The 21,454-nt window shown below is 35.4% G+C and overlaps 1 protein-coding gene across 7 annotated transcripts in view; it reads right to left on the bottom strand.

The window, feature by feature from the left end:
- Positions 1-15,944, bottom strand: part of LOC115219652 (transcription factor 12) — a 171,008-nt gene extending 155,064 nt beyond the window's left edge. For 3 of the 7 annotated variants that reach the window (XM_036509591.1, XM_036509592.1, XM_029789826.2), the window contains exons 1-2: positions 15,489-15,944; positions 9,557-9,609 (exon numbers count right to left, since the gene is read on the bottom strand). In XM_036509591.1, the coding sequence (XP_036365484.1) occupies positions 9,557-9,600 (44 nt within the window). In that variant the 5' untranslated portion in view covers positions 9,601-9,609; positions 15,489-15,944. Of the gene's footprint in view, positions 1-9,556; positions 9,610-11,102; positions 11,283-15,488 lie in introns of those variants that run through there. The other 4 variants (XM_029789823.2, XM_029789825.2, XM_029789824.2 and 1 more) reach the window with 3 other exon arrangements.
- Between the last annotated feature and the right edge of the window lie 5,510 nt (positions 15,945-21,454).

Raw genomic sequence — 21,454 nt, 5'->3', positions numbered from 1 at the left:
CACCAAGTTATCTTAATCTACTACATTATCTTATGCCAATGAAATCCACACAGTTTGCAACATATACCTGTGAAATTACTCAAAGTAGTTAAGCAAGCAATTTTGAATTAAACCAAAAACATTTTTTTGACATTACAGATATGTCCTGTAGTTAAAAGTAAATATCTTTTTTTAATTTGGAGTATTTTGTAAAGTAATGTAACTACACAACATGCAAGATCATTATTTTAAAATTAATTTGAAGATTGTTTGGAGGGAAGGAGAGAGGGAATATATTGTTCTTCAGTTATCTAAAATAACATTCAAGCATCATAATTAGAGCCCTCAAAGTTTGAAGAACTCTAACTCAACATGATAGTTTTACCATTGTGTGCTTGTTAACTAAGATCTATGAACGCTTTAAAATTCAAAATTAACTCTTTTGATATTAGTCAGGTCTATGAAGCAAAACCTCAATATGTTCATATTTAAATTAAAACCAATGATAATTTTAAGCAAGAACTTTTGGCTTAGAAGTTACATTTCAAAAACCAGTTTAATGTATCAATCAATGAGAAAAGTAATTTACTGAATCCATACAAATTTACTACTTTATTACTTTCAAAATTAACTGAAATACATTCACAGTAAAACAAGACACAAAAGTGTTTTATATATATATGTATATATAGCGGCACCCATGATATCTAATTCATAAACTTTATTCATTGCTCAGAGACAACATAAGGACTAACTGACAATCATTTGCTATCTCAAAGAACAACCCTTTATTTACAGAAAAAAATAACAATTCTGCAAAAGAAAAATTTTTTAAAAATTAATTCTGTGAAATAATGATGATGATAATGTCCATTACATATCCATGAGCAATTAGCAAAATTTTAGTAACTTATAAAGCTTTGCAGTTAATTACTATTTTGTTTCTGACACGTAAAAGGCATCCACTAGTGGTTGACATTAGTAAGGGCATCCAGCCATAGAAACCAAGCCAAATCGGACTGGAGCCTGGTACAGCTTGCCAGTCAAACTGTCAAACCCATGCCAGTATGGAAAATGGACGCTAAATGAATATGATAATGATGATGATTTATTGCTTGTTCAGAAGATATAGTACCCATGTCACTTTTTGGGGGGTCTTTGAAACTGGCTGCAGGAAAGATAGAAGTGAGGGAAGTATTCATCCTCACACTGGAAACCGGACTCAAATGTTTGCAACAGGATTGCTCCTCTGCTAAAAGTACCTCAGGATCAGATGATAGTGTTAAACTGGGTCAAGTCCGCAATACAAAAAGGCTCTGAACTTAGAATGTAAAAACCCAGAAGAAATACCACAAAGCGTCCTATAACTCACTGATAATTTTCTCAACATTTAAGCATATGGGGGGAAGGGGTGAAACCATTTAATTTAACCTAATTATTGGGATAAAATAGAATGTCATAAAAATTCATAAGTATTTTAAGTAAGAACGACAGCAGTTTTGATCTCTCTTTGAAATTGCTCTTACTGATAATCTAATTTGCTCATTAGCTTCAAATTTGAAAGAATTAATGAGCATTCTAACAGCCAAGCTTTCTGTAACAAAAGGGAGCAAACCAAGCGAACAGTTTGAAGCAGCCCCCAGAGAAACTACAACAAATCTCATTCCACTTGTAAGCAGAATAAATTTTAATGACCTGTATATTATATGAGGTAAAGATAGCAAGCAAAATATATAAATGCCCTCTCTCATAGGAATAGGGAAAAAAATCTTGCTTTTCTTCATGCCATAAAAAGTTTAAGCCCAAATCTTTACCCTACCTCTACCTTACGTCAAAATAAATTTAGGTCAAGATTCTATAATGCATTTCCCAATTGGCTTAAACATAGCTAACATCAAATAAGTAGCCAATCAGTAAGTGTTTCATATAGCACAGAAAAATTACCCCCACCACCACCACCACCACACACATATCTTTACTCTTTATCATTTCCTAGAAAGGGTAATCTTAAGCACAAAGCAAGAGTTGAATTATTTGGAAGATAATTCATCTATTTAATAACCATGAAACTCGTTTCATCTAATTAAATGTGAAGCAATGAAAATATATGGAAGCACCAGTCTATGTATATGTGTGTGTGTGTGTGTGTGTATATATATATATATATATAATATATATATATATATATATATATATATATACACATAACAACTAACAATTCTTTCACTATAGGCACAAAGCCTGAAATTTAGGGGAAGAGGGTTATTGACTACATCAAGGGATTGCTCAAGTGGTTCTAAAGTAAGTACCAAAAGGATGAAAAGCAAAGCTGACCTCAGTGGAATTTGAACTCAGAACATAAGGCTGGAAAAAAAGGTTGCAAAGCATTTTGTATGGTGTGCCAATGATTCTGCCAGCTCACTGCCTTAACTATGACAGATACTCGTAATAATAATAAATCCTATAACTTCATCATTATCCATCCCCAATGTTGTTGTGGACTTAACACCCGGTTCAAAATGTTTTTATTCATAAACATTTTTATGGAGTCTGTTTATTTATTTATACCTAGGGCCAGGTGTGGGCCATAGAGTTCAGTCTTCTGCTACAGCCCTGGACTCAAAGCCTTCTGAGTGGATTTGGTAGACAGAAACTGAAAGAAGCCTGTTGTATTGGGCATGAGTATGTGCACCCTTGCCATAACATCTTATGACTGCTATAAACAAACATTGCTAACATAAAAAACGTTGTTCAATTTCAGTCTTCTGTGAAAGACCTGTCTGGTTTATAGAGAAATATTAATTGATCTGGAAACAAGTAAGGAAAAAAGGACATCCAGCCATAGAAAATCTGCCTCAACAAATTTCCTACAACCCATACAAGCATGGAAACATAGACATGAAAAGATGGTAAAGATGAATAAATAAAAATAAAAAGAATGGCCCCCCGTGTCGGTGGCACGTAAAAGCACCATCCGTTCGTGTCCGTTGCCACGTAAAAGCACCGTTCGTGGCCGTTTGCCAGCTCTGTCTGGCACCTGTGTGGGTGGCATGTAAAAAGCACCCACTACACTCACGGAGTGGTTGGCGTTAGGAAGGGCATCCAGCCGTAGAAACACTGCCAGATCTGACTGGGCCTGACGAAGCCTTCCAGCTTCACAGACCCCAGTTGAACCGTCCAACCCATGCTAGCATGGAAAGCGGACGCTAAATGATGATGATGATGATGATGATGATGCTTCTCATACTTCATTAGGAAAGGAGCTCAGTGAAAAATAAAGTTTCAAAATGTCTTGTTCATCTTTTTAAGAAACTTAATGAAAACAAGAACAGTAGCACCTATCACCTTTTTGCAGGACTTCCAAAATGGGTAGAAAAAGGGGATGGCGTTATCCTTAGACCATAGGACCTGGCCCAAATGCTCACATCAAAGTGGGCTTTGCTAAAGGCAACCAAATGCTGTTAAATTAAACAATGGATCAAATATAACAGGCAAAAAAGGTTGCAAAAGTATACCTTTGTTTTGTTTTTTTTTTTAATTTATAAAGAAGAATACATCAGCTGGAGATCTTCACTGATAATGATCAATATGGACTATACCTGGTACTGAAAACATCTGTTTTAGCATGACTTAACAGATTAACATAATCATAATATATCATTGCAGAGCATATACAAGTGTGTGAGCGTGTGGTGTGTAAAAGAGAGAAAGAGAGAGTGAAAAAGGGAACCCTCCCTCCGCACACTTTTTTATAATACTACATAAAATCCTAGGCTGAAATAAATTTTACATTCATCTTACACATTATTCAAACATATAATTTGCTGGGATTTTTGTTGGTCTTTTTTTCTTGTGTAGATATGAAAATAATGGGATATTGATTTTTTTTGCTTTTTTTTGGTAAATCCAGAAACCTATTTTAGTCAAACACTAGGATCATGGTAGAGCCATGACAGCCTTTTAAGACACATATACCATTATAGTCATGTTAGTTGCATTTTTGATAAACCCCTAGATGTATAGCAAAACACACAGACGTATAATATACATTATTACAAAGTGATTATGACAATATATTGTATGTTTTAAGTGTCTATCATATTTCTACCACGGTAAATATTGTTGCAGTTTCAATGTACTATCACAGATTAAGTCATTTAGTCAAGATTCTAGAAAAAGAAAAGAACCTTTGTCTTGAGAACTGAGTTAAGAAATTTTTTCTACTGCTTAATTAGGGAGGGAAGAGCAGATAACTTCAGAGTTCATTAACCCTTTTGTTACCATATTTATTTTGAGATGCTCTGTGTTTCTTTCAATTAATTTTAAATATAACAAAGAATTTAGTAAAATAACTTAGGTTATCATTAAGCTGATGTTAGGAACAAAAATTGTGACCAAGATTTGGTGGAAGATTTTCATTCAAAACTTAGGAAAACAAGACATTTGTACTACAGAGCCAGAATGCGGAAAGCAGACATATTTCCCATAACTGCAGAAAGCAATTTTACTGAATAGCTTTGGGAAAAAATAAATCTCTCCTTACCCTGCAAGAAGCAGAGACAACCACCAGGGACACTTTTTACAAAATACAATTCTTCAAATTTTAATTTTTTTCACATATTTCATCAAATATCTCTTCACAAAAATAAGATTCAAATACTTTTAATGGTGAATATGAAAACTGTTTCGACAAGAGATACTGAAAAAGCACTTCAGAAGTAGAAAAATACCAATTTCTATTTTTAGGTGGATAATTAACATCATAACAGGAATGGCCATGAAATTTAATTACACAGTCAAAGAGTTAAAAAACAAATGCTTGTAACAGAGAGAACTTCACTAAAACACTCAAGATGCCAGTTGGTTTTGTTTCTGGGAGGCAGTTTACTTAATCTGCCTCCCGGAACACTCAATCAACCACCGAAGAACACAGAATGCAAAGAACCAGAACAAATACCACAAGGCATCCTGTCAGTTGTGCTAACAATATCATCAATCCACGACCCTAAAAGGATAAAAAGCAAAGTCAAGCCTGACAAAATTTGAACTTGAAGCACAGATAACTCAAGCTATTTTATACTACCCTCTCAAGACTTTCAAATTTTTACTCTTTTAAACTGAAAGATTAGGGACCTGTGGCACCAGTATTCTAGCTAATACAATGGTAATAGGGGGGGGGTGAAACATACTTTTTGATTTGGGAGTATTTTTTCTAATTAATTGTGCACAAGGGATAAAATGGAAATATATTGAGAGAAAAATTAGGCATAAGAAGCATCAGATATAGTGTGCAAAAGACAGAGCTAGTATGGTCAAATGATGTGTATGGACACCAAGTGCTGATTGCTAAATAGATATGGAACTTACAAAAGATGGAGACCCATGAAGACATGGGATGAAGTTCCAAGATGCTTGGCAATTTGCTGTGCTCAAGAAAACTCATCCACCTCAGCAAAAAATGAAGTACTCAAGGCATATCATTAATGTCTATGTGCTCATATGCAATCTGTACATGTAAAACCTTCCCTACAACATCTTTGTAACAGCAGTTCCTTCTTACACTATTCAACCCTTAACAACACTATATCCTCTGCTGCTGTAAGTATATGTCAGTAGAACTGTACATATTCCATACTTGTTTTTGATGCTTACCAATTATCCATTTCCTTGGAACAACTTCCTTTGGCATCCACTCCACATTCTCATCAATCATCCTTTACCATATTATTTTCTACCAAATGCCCTTTTCTTCCTGAACACCCTCTCGTGTATGCTATCATATCCTACCTGCCTACTTATTCTGTCACAATGTCCACCTCCATGTGACTGACCTCTATCACTGAACATCTCTTTCTCAACTACATTTCACATCTATCTACAATTTTATTATATCATTGCTCTCCACCACCCATCTGTCTGTCACTCTCCCTACACACTATTGCAAACCAACAAACCCACCCACCCAGCCATTCTCAATCCTTACTCCTCTCTCTACTCACCCTTTTTTTACTTTGAGAATATGTCCCAACATCTCAATTCCACTCTCCTTTCTCCATTTCCTTCTGAGGTAGCTAGGTATCTCCTCTACAGCAAGGAGATACATATGTCCCTGAGGTATACTTTAGCCTCTCAACACTTGGCATAAAGCAATCTCTCTCAGTAGTGAATCCCCACTGTGTGTTGCAACTTACTTGGTAACAGCACTAGTACCAGTATCATGACAAAAGCACACAGTACACTATGTAGAGTGATTGGCGTTAGGAAGGGCATCTAGCTGTAGAAACCATCCCAAAATAGACACTGGAGCTCAATGCAATTCTGTCTTGTCAGATCCTATTGGAGTACTAACGTTAAATGATGATGCTGATGGATTGCCTTCAGTTGTTTAAGCCTCCACTTCTTTTACAGATACTACACTGACCACTGACTTCAGACATCTACCTACATCTAAGAGCAAATCACAAATCTTTTCAAAAAGATTAGGTTACTTAGAACAATTTGAATGACTTTGTTAATGTTTAGATGTACACAAAATTCTAAGATTCATTATCATTTTTATGTCAATTTTTGTATGCCCGCATACAAAAATGGGCATGTCTTGAAATGTCTTGCAATCGTTATCTAACACACACACAGCCATAGTGAAAAACAGTGAACATTATAGCCATGTATATCTTACAGTGTGGACTAAGTGAATCTTATCATGCCACCAACAATAACAAGGCTGACTGCAGCTAGTCTCAAAAGTTCTTTCAATCTCATAAATATTATAGGTACAGGCATGGCTATGTGGTTAAGAAGCTTGCTTCTTAAACATGTTATCTTGGGGTCAGTCCCACTGCATGGCATCTTGGGCAAGTGTCTACCATTAAAGCCCCAGGTTGACCAAAGCCTTACAAGCAGATTTAGAAGACAGAAACTGAAAGAAGCCCATGTATATGTGTGCATGTGCTTATGTCTGTATGTACCTTTGTTTTGACATCATGTGACGATTGTAAATGAGCTTCATCATCATACAAAAGATGTTCGTTTCCTACCTTCTTATGATGAAAATATATATACATATGTATATATGTATGTAGGGGAGGGTTGGCAACAGGAAGAGCATCAAACTATAGAGAATCTACCTCAACAAATTCCACCAGACCCATGCAAGTATGGAAAAGTGGATGTTAAATGATGATGCCTGTCTTCACCAGGCTAATGTTTTAGATGGCATGTAGGAATATTTTAAACAAAAAGAATCCTTGCTATCATAACAGGCAGCTCATGTTTGCACCCCACAACAAAATTAAATAGCTGTGTGTTTCCCACATTTCTCAAAACTGATGTGTTGAACACAATTATTTGCATGGAATTTCTGGCAATTCCACTTTCATATACCTGCATATCAACTCATTCTCTTTTGCTTTACTTATGTCAAAGCTAGCTTCTGAGGGAAGGTCCTTATTTTACTGAATTGAGTCAAGTGTGTCACTACGGAATGAGACAATTTGGCATAGCTGACTAGTCACTCAGTACGATTTGGCAACAGTACTTTTTGGTGCTGTTAGCAAATACACATGTACAGAAATTCACAGATAGAGAAGAAGAAAAAATGCGAGAGAAAGCAAAAGACATTACAGTTTATGAATTGAACATGAATGACAAACACTTTCCATCTCCTCATACACATGAAGAGAAAGGGAACAAAAAGGAGAGAGAGAACAGAAACATCAAAACATCTTAGCAATGCCAAATAGGTTTGTACCAAAATGGCTGTGCCAAAACACCTCAGGCCTGTGTAACTAGTACATATTAACTTCAGTAAGATTTGAACTCAGAACCAACTAAATAGTATAAAACAGTTAGCTTGGTATTCTACTACTGTTTCTATTTTATCATCAGCATTAACAAAAAATGAAAAACAAATATTAAGAGAATAAGAGTTGAGAGTAAAGATCTTTAACATGTTTTAATAATAATGAATTATTAACCTTTATCCTATTAGCACAAAACAGCTGTTGTATACAGTCTGCAATGATTTTGAGAACATTAGTTTCCACTTAAAATATATGGCAGTATTTTAACAAAACATAAAAAGATGAAAGTTATGTATTTTAACTATAGTATATCAATGAAGGAAAAATATAAAGCAAAAATATTTATCTAAGTATAGTTTCAAAATATAGATAAGCTGACCTCGAGGTTGAGTAAGACATATGATGAGGATCAGATATGAGCAATTTAACATGCCCAAGAAAACAGCTTAGACAGAAAAAATGCAAAGCATCCTTAATTTATACAATGTAACCTACATTCTCATTTGAAATTTCCTATAAAATCTAGTAGCCACCGTCTTTAGCCCTTCATTAAATATAAACACTTCAGAAACATGTTAGAAATATACTTCATCCATATCATAGGATAGTAATAAACAGAAATCTTAAATGAAATATTTAAATTTAAAGAAAAAAAATAGTAATAGTGAAATATGAAGAGATTCTATTATAAATTAACTTTGTGAATTTAATAACTGACATCATGTTTTCCTACCTAATACTGATAAAGTATGATAGTGGAGGTGTAGGATTCAGAAGTTAATGCTGCAATTAAAAGCACTGAGAACCAAGAACAGAGAGTAATGCCTATGCTATGATGGTACTGCACATACAGAGGATTAACAACAGAGAGGAGTGGGTGAAAATGTTTAGCTTAATTTCAATCTTCTGGAATTTTCTAGACAGGCACCACACACTATGCATGTGTTATTTATAAATTCATTCTTATAGTTTCCTCCCCTCCTTATCAAATACATTTCTACTATATTTTGAAGGTACCTGTTTAATGCAAAAGAAATCACACACACAAAAAAAAAAAAAAAAAAAAAAAATTTCCTATTTCATAAATCAGAGTGGCTAATTCATTCCTTGTTCATTCACTGAAGCAATTATCAGTCAGTAATTTACTATGTAAATGCCAATATTGTCTCCAAATATCAGCACAACTATTCAAGTGGAATTATTAAATTCATGTTCAGCTCCCAGTCACAGCTATTTCGCTTACTTTGCTAATAATATTCTTGCAAAACAGAATGACCATCACAATTCCACATGCAATGCTCTGAAATCAATAGGACTGACTGAACATCACTGATACCTCTAATATCAAAACAAAACAACTGTTTACCACACTACTACAAGGGATAAATATTTACCCTTATTAGTAAAAAAAAAAAAATAAGAAGGGAAGGGGTATAATTAAAACAAATTTTTTTTATATAAAATTTAATTTTAAAAACTCCAAATTATTTAACCTATTCGATTCAAAGGAAATTTTTTGGAAAAACCTATTTTTCTGATTTTCACCTGCTAGAGACCAATAATATAATCTATAAAAATATCATCAAAACACAGTATCAATAATATATAAACAGTATTACAGAAGTATTTATCATATTAACACTGTGCATTGACTGTTTTGATGTCATTTTTTTTTATAGATTTTCCAAATGAACTATGTTCAAAAAAGTTTTTCTGAAACATTTGGCAAAAATAATGGTAGAATTCTAAATACAGTATAATGAATAAATGAATACCTGGAATGAGATCCTCCTTGCCCTTCCATCTCTTTGGTACTCATTCAGAAATCCTAATAAAAAGAAGAAATGAAAAGGAATGAGTGAATTGGATTAAATTACCAAACAGTCAAAACTTAATACAGATTTCTGTAGCGATAATTTTCTATGAAGATTAACATTCATCATTGTATGTAATCAGCTTTATTTTTTATATTTAAGCATATAAATGTATACCAGCAAGGTACTGTGTATACACATGGGGTACCACACACACATTTATACACACATATAGTAAACAATACTTTATGCACATACACCTTCTTAATTGTGAGTATATGTATATACATATCTACACGCACACACTTCAGGTTTTTTTTTAGATATATACATATAATTTAATCGATTTTTCATGATTAAAAAAAATCAAGTATTTTAAAATGAACATACTTTAAGGAATATCAAACTCATTTTAAGTCAGACTTAAAAATATCTTCTGAGAACATGAGGAGGTATAAATTTAATATTTTACTTAAGGAAAAAACAACTATAAAACTGGTATCTACGATGTCTTACACTTGTAAACAATAGTAAACTTTTAATTTATATTAACCAAGATATCTGAAGATCATTCGTCCAACTTGCAAACCCCTTAAGAATGGGGTCAATTATAACCATTCTACATTCCATTTGCAAGCATTTCGTAGGTTCTGTGATCTTATTTAGACAATTACACTAATTTCAACCCAAGAGATTTTTTTCTAAGTATAAAATAAATTGCATTTATTTAGCTTTAAATACAATAAAATATTCTGTTGCCTTAATCTAGTGATGAAACTTTCTTGTGTTCTTGTAAATTATCTCAAATTATATATCATATTAAATATTTGGAAAAACAAAATACTCAGCTTGGTGAGAAAGACTTAATAAATTATATTATCAAGAGGCTGGAGAAAATGAGGTGCTGCTTATGAAATAATTAGTATTAGTAATATAAAGTAAACAAGGCACTAAGCTTTATAACATTTAATTATCATTTCTAATTTGTTGATGAAAGACTTTAAAGTGTTCTACTTTGGGTATTAATAGAAGTAAGCAGCAGAAGGATTTTTTTTTCAGGCATGGTACTTGTGTACTTGTTCCAGTTAGTTATCAACTATATCGCAATCACAACTCTATATATCTATCCTAAGGAACAAATTTTTACAACTTGTTCACAGCTTTATATTTAACCAAGAATAAACACACACACGTACACATCAGGTAAACTTTATAACATGATATTTTACAGATAAATACTTAAGACAGACAAGACTTTTTTTTTTTCAATAAGAAACAGAAATAGTGGAAAATACAGAGATAATGATGATAATTTTTTTTTTCTTTTTTACTTTGTACGAGACAATTAATTTCGTATAAGATTAATTATAGATTCGTCGAATTTTTAAAAACAGTATTTAAGGTAATGAATTAAACTTGTGAGTATGGTGATGTAGGTTTGGATGAAAAGACAAGTGAAATATGAACAATAACTAACATAAAAGTAGATATGACAAAATGTTTCTACCATCTTAATGGGGATAAACAGCTTCAAAATTGATATGCTAAACAATGGATATAAACAGAAAACATTGTGGACGAAATTAAAGATCGCAGGTTGGTGTGTAAAAAAGAGAAAAACCCTCGTTCTTAAGATGAATCTGTATAAATTATAGAGGAAAGCAAATTTAGATTAGAGACAAAGTGTTGTTTTATGACAGTAAAATAGCCAAGTTGAACAACGATGGTGTGTGGATAGATAGACTGAATGGCTGAAACTAATGTGATAGTTAACCATGAAGGTAGGGAAAGTGGGGCAGCAGCTTATTGTGGTGATGATGATGGTGGTGGCTTTAGTGTAGGAGGAGGACTTAGTTACGACTGCTTTCCTTCCTGCCTCAATTTATTCGTTGACTTTTCACAGGCTTCTCAGATTCCCCCAAACATGGCGGCACTGCTAACATTTCTCTGCTGCTCTGGCTCACACAGCCACACTTTTATACCTATCTGCACATGATTTCAACAGAGAACAGTCAAACACTAATCGAACCAAAACACAACAGAGACGAAAATGTATGCTACGTTGCAAGTCGCAAGCATTTACTTTTTAAACACAAAACACCAAGTAGATATGATATACATTTTTTTTTAAGTTCGCAAAATCGATGATAATAATTCACAAATATATATTATATAGAGCCACATACATAATGCAGAATTGTTGCAAATGCCACAAAAGTTGATAGATTTATGACCTAAGCATAAAAAACGAATGTGAAAGACGAAGTAAGTAAGGAAAAAGCTAAAATTGTTAAGGGTGAGAGACGTTTATGTGGAAGAGCAACAAAAAGATGGCGTGCGAAGACAACCTGGAAGAGATCCACGCTAGAACTAGGTTACAACCAGATTGTAATCAAACCCCGCAACAAAAAATTATTACTAAAACGAAATCCCTAAGGATTTTCCCCCCTATACAAAGAAAGGATTATCGCTCAGATAAAAATAAATGAATAAAGCACTTGTGGTTGGTGTTGTATCGTAAAAAAGAAGTGAACTTTCAACAATTTAAGAAATGTTATAAAACAAAGAAATCCACAACAAACGATAAGATCCTCTGTATGTGTGTGTGTATGTGCGTGTGTATATATATATATATATATATATATATATAATATATATATATATTAATTGACATCGTTCATATAATGTCAGTGTTTATTATTATAATTCTAGGAAACAAACGATTTTTTCTTTCTTCATTGAAAGTAATAAAAACATTTTGAAAAATAAATAATTAATGTAACTTAAAGAGAAAAATAACTTTGATGGCATTAAACAAATCAGGGAATGATAATGAAATTTTAAAAAAAAATATAGTTAGAAGAAATAAAAATCTGAAGAAGCAAAATATTCAACTTTGCTTAGTTTACTTCATTAGTTAATTTTCCATTACACTTTTTGTTTACTGAATGAAACAAGTCTAATAGCAGAATAGAGGTGTGTGTGTGTGTATGTATGTAAAGTTCTGCTGTCAATTTTTGAAGAAAAAAAAAAAAGGGAATATTAACAGATTTAATTTACTCTTGTACACTAAAACCTTATTTTATTCAACAAAATAGACTGCAAGACCAGCGTGAACTGAACTAAGAACGGTGAAGTAGCGAACTAGTATAATGTAGTAAAGTATACATTAGTGCAGCTCGCAACTGCCTGCGCCAAATCTAGTATATATAAACAACGATGGCTGCAGGAGTGTGTTGTTGGTAATTAGATACTAGACACATTATATGCATGTGTGTGTATGTATATATATATATATATATATATATATATATATATATATATATATATATATATATATATGAACAAGACAGCTGATTCGGTGCTATATAACAAAAGACACCATGTGTTGTGCATGTAGAGTATGTGTAGATATTTGTGTTACGGGGGAAATGCTGGCTAGTTTGGAACATTTGGCATGGTTAAAATGAGGCGATTTACATCTCTCACTTGCAAATGTCTTTATATCTGAAAGAAAAGGAAAGGGAGAAAAAAAAGGGCATATTTTTGTGAAATCAAAAGAAGGATATAGGAAGGGAGTGAAGTAAGTTATTTTTACCAGAAATTTTTAATAGATGAATCAAAAAAGCACACAGCTTTTCGGAAGCGAAAGCGATAAAATAATATCAATTTAAATGGAGATGCAATCTATAAGCTAAACAAGAACCATAAAAACACACACACACACAAGAACCGGCAATAGACACCACATACACATACCGCCTCTGTGTCATCAACACTAGTAGCAGTACCAGTGCTACTATGATCATTATTATCACTAGCTATCTACCACTTTTAACATCTCATTTAGCGCAAGTACCACAGCACAAACATACTTTGAACACTAGTGCTACAATCAGCATCAAGTGCGTACTCACCACTAATATAAGTACATCATTATCACAGCCACTAATATTAACACAACCATCACCATGGAAGGTAACCATGCTAACCGTTAGTGAGCCTCTATGTGCTCACTCGACCTGCTAGAAATAGCAGTCAAATCTAAAAAAGGCTTCATTGAATCACACCCTGCTATCTGAAATAAGGAAAGGATAACGTTGTCCTAGATGTCCGTACGTTGACGGTGTGGGCCAAGGCTGGAACGTCTTTGCTCCTGATAACAGTTCAATCACGACTGACCCGGGCCTAGATAACAACCATCACCGTTATCACAAAGTATAAATATCAAAGCTAGTGTTGTTAGTATTACCAAAACACCAACAGTAATATGATACCAATATTAGCACACTATCAATGCACAATATCCTTAGGATGAACATCTCTAGTTAATATCAAAAGCATCGCACCACTATCATCATAAATGCAGGGACCATCACAATCACCAGCACAATTACATGCACCGCTATTGCTTATCATCACCATAAGCACCACTTAGATAACACTACATCCGAGATATCAACAAAACACCACAGCCAGTGTTGCAACCACTGTACGAACACTACCACCAACACCATTAATTAATACAAGTAGCAGCTATACTATTACCAACAGTAAGTACCACCAAGATCTTAACGAAGGAGTCTCTATATGGTCGATGAACCAGCTAGAAATAGAAATCAAATATCTCAAATCACATCCTACCACCTTAAATATGTTTAAATAGGGTGGTCACAAATGGAAATCCTTTGACCACAAGTTGACCTGTAGCTAAACAACAACAGAACTAGTCACCGTTATATTTTTTACAAAAGCTATATAATGCAGTCACCATCACTTGTAGCCTATGTATCTTTTTAATTAAACATTACTCATTATTTTAATTACAATTCGCTAGTAGTACCCAATTAATTGGTGTTTTACGACGGCTATAACGGCTCCAGAAACCATCATCATTATTACAAACACTATAATATTACCGCCAACAATCTCACCACTGTCATCTTATATTATTGACCAAATAATAGCACCATGAACACTACCACCGATACTATAGTTATTAGTACAAGCACTCGACGTCAACATCTCCAAAAATATGAATTGTTACTATCATCGCCATCACCACCATCAGCAGCAGTAGCATGAACATCATCAACAATAATACTAGGAGAGAGCCATTATCACGATCATCATCGTCAAGCAATAAACACGAGCATCACCAACAACAGTAGCACCACCACCACCACCACCACCATCAGCTTTTAAACTCAACTACCGCAACAGTTGGTTGTTGTTGGGGCAGATGGAATCGCCATCAAGAACCAACAACACAAGGGAAAAATAATAAGCAATAACATTATTAATAAAATAAAGGAAGGAGAAATTCTGAAAGGGGCCAGAAACAGGACGAGGAGAAGCAGAGAGAGAGAGAGAGAGAGAGAGAGCGAACGAGTTGTGTATTATTTGCAACAGTAGCCATCGCCGCCGACTGGACTCTTTAAATAAAGACCGAACAGAAGACAGACAGAGAAAGCAATCATAACACATAAAATGTCTTATGTATAGTTTAAAAACACAAAACTAGCGGTGACAGTGGCCAACCAGACTAAGAAAGGCAACGAAGAGAAAAATTGGCGATAATGCGAGGGAAATAAACACTAAAGTAAATAGATTTTCAGCCCTTCATTATCAACAAAACAGATAGTCTGTGCAATCCCCCCACTAGAGATCAACGCACCATTTGGTCATCGTAGGTCATTCTGACAACGCTAGGATTTGGACGGACACCGATTGTTAAATATTTGGAATATCTGCACGACAATTTATTAAAGTGGATTCAAAAGCGATTGATAATAGCAGAGATGTTGAGAAGAAAGTGTTATTAAAAATAAGGAATGGGTAAAACTAGACAAAATGGCGACCTAGATTGGGTTCGAACACGCTGAAAGCTTACCTTTCGTTCAGACTATCCCAAGATTGGCAGCCGGCAGCAAGAGTATCAATATATAGCATAACTCTATGCGAGATATAGGTTTGGGAATTTTTTTTTAATAACTTCAGAAGAAGTTAAAACACTATTAGTCCATAAAATGTACTTTTAATTAAAACACGCCGTCAGACATATTCAATTCTCTTTGTAGTAGACAAATTACTCAACTCTTAGCATACACAGTATCGTTACGCGTAAGCGTTATTCCGTTTTGGATTTAATTTTCTCCAGTAAAAAAATATGCATATTTTCTGTAAGCAAATTAATGTATCCTTTAATTAATTTGGGAAATTTTAATCCGATTGCTGTATTATCAAGAAAACAAATCAATAATAATATCTCCCAACGTAACTCATTTTTGTAAGCGGCAGAACATATAGCAACGTTCCGTTCCTCGGCCAAGTATTTTCGTCTTTTTTTTCCCTTTCGTTTGGGACCATTGTCATTAAAGTGAAGGAGGGGGATACGCACGTGATTTACAGGTTCCTTGAATATTATCCAATGGCAGGGCTCCATTTAGTTAAGGCCGTAAATGATTGACAGACATTTTAGTAATTTTATCCAATGAAAAGAGGTTATTCAGGAAAGAAGGTGTTAACTAACGAGACTTCATTATAATTACTGTAACCTCACTACTACCATTAAGCTGTTAGCTTCGTTCAGCTTCCTCTTTGCTGCAGCAATGTTTACTGCTAGCCGATCGCTCTTTCCTCTTTTGATGGATTTTCTTGCAGTATTTATATAACACGGTGGGTAGCCTTATAGTACACTCAACGCACAGCTTCACTCACTTTATACCAAAGTCTATAACCTTAAAGAGAAAAAGCGAAGATAAGCTACACAGGGAAGAGTTTGACCTGTTTCTCGCTATAACCTTTATTAGGTTACTGAGATAAACACAATTTTTTCTTGTCTCCGAGCAAATATTTTTTTTATATCTTGCAGAATAATAAAGTGTAATAAAAATAAAAGTTTATTATTATTCTTGGCAAACTTATTACGATGGTAGAATTTCTAAATTGATGCTAGTGGAAATTTATTTTTGAAAGTCCTCCATAGAATAAGAAATAAAGATAAAATCCATTTATTTTATACGGTTAACGGAGGGAGTCCAAGTTTGATCCACATCTATACAATGATAGTCGTTCGAAAGGATTGACTAAATTTTATTTAATTCTGCATGACATTCGAAAATTAAATATTCAGTGATTATTTGCTGTTTCATTAGATACATGTTTGTCAACTAACTGAGAAAAGCTCGATTGAATGAACCTGTTGTAAGTTCGATATACGGTCAATGCGGTCAGCTACTGTTGTTTTCCTTAAGATAGAGAGATAAACACTCGATATTTTGTTTCCTACTCTAAAGTAATACATCTCTAATAATATCCTAGTATAGAAGTGGATGATGAGGTAATATGTCTGTTTGAACAGGGAATCTTCGTGTTAAGTCGAGTGATTATAGGGAAAAGCAATTAGAGAGAAGAGGAAAGATGTCATATACATAAGGGTAGGGATATCGCAGCTTACAGCTATCACATTACACGAAATAATTTTCAGAGGGGCCTCTACATTATTGCTGGAATATATATTTAGAAGGGGATTGTAGTACTGAAAGAAGGTTACGGAACACTGGACTGGGTCGGATATTAAGGTAGTTCTTAGGTTAGCTTGTAGATGTCTATTACTTCGTTTCGTTGTTTATATTATAGTTCACAAGCCCGTAGCCGGAAAGTTTAACTTGTTTTAGGACGTTTAGATAGTTTCTGGAAACTTACCTGACACGAAAAACCAAACAAGAACAGGATTATTGAATAAGTCAAAAAGTAGTTGTTAAATCCCAGGCAGGCCTGACCCATCAGATGTGCTCAAAGGCATTTCAATCGTGACTGATCTACCCGTTTTCAAGTGAAGTGTACTCCAGACAACATTGGCCAACATGTTCTTTTCTTAAGGAACAGAAGGAGATTTGACTGCCATTTCTAACAGGCCAGGCAACTACGCAGAAGCTCCTGGCTTTGATGACAGTGTTGAAGGGGCTGATGTTAAACAAGAGGCGACAGATGATTGGGAAACTACAAACTCGTCCGACTAAGGTTGAGAAGCGAAAAGAATGTGAAGGAAGAATGAAAGGCTTTTGCAAAAGGCTGTCAACTGCGGACCGGCTTTTGACAACACGTTCAACACTTTCTTTCATCTAGATATGTGCTTTATAGCACTTGATATTGAAGATCTTCCATTGGATGTCATTTACAATAAAGTTTTTTGTTCTCAGTGACCCTCTAAGAATTTTGGGAATATGGTGGGTAAACTACTTCAATGATTTCGTCATGGCGTTCAACAAACGTTGGATATACTCATTTTACGTTTTGGCTGGGGGACATCTACTTTGAAGGGACGAAGCAGTCGATTACATCGACCCAAGGCTCAATTGGTACTTATTTTATCAAAGCAAAATCTACCTCGGCAGCATTTGAACTCAGAACGCAAAGACAGACGAAATGCTGCTAAGAATTTTGTCCAGGGTACAAACGATTCTTCCAGCTCGACCCCCTACCCACCCACTCACCTTGACGTAGTCCGAAATAATATAGACTTTTATACAATTATGTGGTTGACTGATCCGCATTGTATCTCTTACTTCTAGGTATTGGAGCATCCCTTGTGGTTTCAACCAGACTGTGGTTACTAAGTACGCAAAACTGTATTTTTAGTGGCTTAGTCAGAAAGGCTGGGTAGTGCCTATAACCTACTTGTACCACGAGAGCGGTAAGATCAAAATGGCTGATGTTCACTTTGAACATGAAGGTCTATCAGTAGGAAAATGTCGGCGAAGCGGGTGCGGGAATCTAGAGGATTGAAGCTCTGGGGGCTAAAAAGATTGGGGAAAGCGGTTAGTGCTGGGTTTGGCAGATTGGGATGGCTTGTCCAGGAGAGCATAGTCCGTTGTAATAAAGATAGAAGAGACAGAATTAAGATGTAATGAGGGGAAGGCAACAAATTGGGTGGGTCGTTACAACATCAGATAAACTGCCTAATAGTGTTCGGTCTAGTTCGTCTTTCATAGTTTCGGGGCCTCTGAACAAAGAGCCAGCCAAATCAATATTAGGGCGGAGAACTTCTTCTTCTTCTTCTTCTTCTTCTTCTTCTTCTTTCTTCTTCTTCTTCTTCTTCTTCTTCTTCTTCTCGTCAAGCTTGGAGAAGAATGGGCCCCTTTGACTCCATCAGATTGAGAGCCCAAGGAGCAAGACAGCATGTCGGTGGGAAGGAAGTTGTGAGTTGATATTTATGAATCAACTATATAGCCTTCTATTGGATACGGACTAGGATGTGTGTGTGTGTGTGTGTAACAGTGGCACTCTATCGTACAGAACCAATAACTAAATATAGTCGAAGTGTTTCCTTCTCTGAAAAAGGACGTTAGTCTTTGGGATGCTGACTTTTGCTATGTTGTATATGTGTATTGTCAGGAAAGACCATCAGAGAGTGCAAATCCTAGCATTTATAACAGCCTTGAGGATTTTAATCCATTGCGTTCACTTCGTGACTAGAGAGGGTGAAGTATAAGCTAGCCTGTGAAAAGATACAGGCCAGGCTGCCCATATCACCCGGTAATAAACCCTGGACCAGATAGGAAATTTTGGCCCATATTACCCGGTAATAAACCCTGTGCCAGATGTGAAGTGTACGCCCATAATACCTGGTAATAAACCCTGGGCCAGATGGGAAATGTAGGCCCATATCACCTGGTAATAAACCCTGGTCCAGATGTGAATTGTACGCCCATATTACCTGGTAATAAACCCTGGGCCAGATGAGAAATGTAGGCCCATATTACCTGGTAATAAACCCTGGACCCGATGTGAATTGTACGCCCATATTACCTGGTAATAAACCCTGGGCCAGATGTGAAATGTAGGGCCATATTACCTGGTAATAAACCCTGGACCCGGTGGGAAATGTTGGCCCATATCACCTGGTAATAAACCCTGTGCCAGATGTGAAGTGTACGCCTATATTACCTGGTAATAAACACTGGGCCAGATGTGAAATGTAGGCCCATATCACCTGGTAATAAGCCCTAGGTCAGATATGAAATGTAGACCCATATCACCTGGTAATAAACTCTGAGCCAGATGTGAAATGTAGGCCCATATTATCTGGTAATAAACCCTGGGCCAGATGTGAAATGTAGGCCCATATCACCTAGTAATAAACCTTGGGCCAAATGTGAAATGTAGGCCAATATCACCTGGTAATAAACCCTGTGCCAGATGTGAAGTGTAGGCCCATATTACCTGGTAATGGACCCTGGGCCAAATGTGAAATGTAGGCCCATATCACCTGGTAATAAACCCTGGACCAGATGTGAATTGTACGCCCATATTGCCTGGTAATAAACCCTGGGCCAGATGGGAAATGTAGACCCATATCACCTGGTAATAAACCCTAGATCAGATGTGAAATGTAGGTCCATATCACCTGGTAATAAACTTTGGGCCAAATGTGAAATGTAGGCCCAGATCACCTGGTGATAGACCCTAGGCCAAATGTGAAATGTAGGCCCATATCACCTGGTAATAAACCCTGAGCCAAATGTGAAATGGAGATCCATATCTTGAATTGCTCATTTAGCATTTCAGTAATCAAATCGAAATAAATCGTTTTATGTACGTATAGATTACATTTTTCATTAAGTATTTCATTTCTGTTCAGTGCAGAGTCGTAGCCAGGTTCCAGTGCTAGGGAGAACGAGCGCATAAAGAAGGTGCCGTGGCTCATACCAAACAATTTTAAAATCATTTCTCTTATATTGCGCGAAATATTTCATACGTACTTGTATCCTACATTCATTAATTTCATGTTTCCGTTACAGTGTCATTATGTACGAAACCTACAATTACTGATATAGGTAACTAAGGAGTTTAAAAAATTGTTGAAAAGGCGCCAATTTCGTAAAACGTACTCGAAACGTACTCATGAGGAACAGTCGCTCCCCTTGCTTGCCTATTAGCTACGTGACTGGTTCAGCGGCCGCAACCAAGATGCGCTTTACCATTCCGAGTCAGGAATTTCCGTACTACATTAACATCGGTAGGTCTTCATTTTCATGTCTCTTATTGTTATTTTCATTATCATTATTATTATTATTATTATTATTATTATTATTATTATTATTATTATTATTATTATTATTATTATTATTGTTATTACAATTGAGTAAGAGAGCAGCACACACCTTCAAAGTGGCGCTGGGGTACAACTATACGAAACCCAATATACCCGTCATGATTACCGGTCTGATAAGGGTACATCAGGGATGTGCATTAAAACAATGTGCGCGACATGGTGATCTCATATCAAAATAAAAAGCGCATAACATTGCAGGTGGGGCCCAGTTTAGAATTTTCAATGGGAAAGAGTGTTCTCTATGCCCATCGTTCAGAAAGCTGGCCTTGTTGACTTCGAAGTACTTGATTGCCATTTGTTTTGAAGTTTGTCACAAGCACTCCAGGTTTATTATCCGTTGCATGACAGAAAGTTTTTCTTTCAGACAGTAGCATATGAACCAATGTACATAGTGCGATCCAAAAAACCCTCAGATACACCATCCTTGATAATATATATATATATCAATAGCCAAGAAGCACTGTACACTAGATCGAACCATGACAGTGACTTTAAAAAAAAGAGAGAAAGAAATTAAACATAAGCTACATGAAGACACCATTTCTACATGCCTAACTTCATAGGCGTCACACCAATGGGAAGTTTTTCTGTCGCTACCTTAACTTGAAATCATTGACAACATTGAATTTAGTGCCATCATTGGAACAAATTGGCAAGTAACTTGCATGCTCTTCGATGGTCAGGTCAGCTTTCTTTACATTGGGAAACAGATTAACTTTAGCTGTGGCATTCTCAAGGGA

Source organism: Octopus sinensis, linkage group LG15 (genome assembly GCF_006345805.1).
Source record: "Octopus sinensis linkage group LG15, ASM634580v1, whole genome shotgun sequence".
Classification (NCBI taxonomy): domain Eukaryota; kingdom Metazoa; phylum Mollusca; class Cephalopoda; order Octopoda; family Octopodidae; genus Octopus; species Octopus sinensis.
The sequence above is the reverse complement of the archived record's forward strand: the minus strand, read 5'-3'. Positions and strand labels throughout refer to the sequence as shown.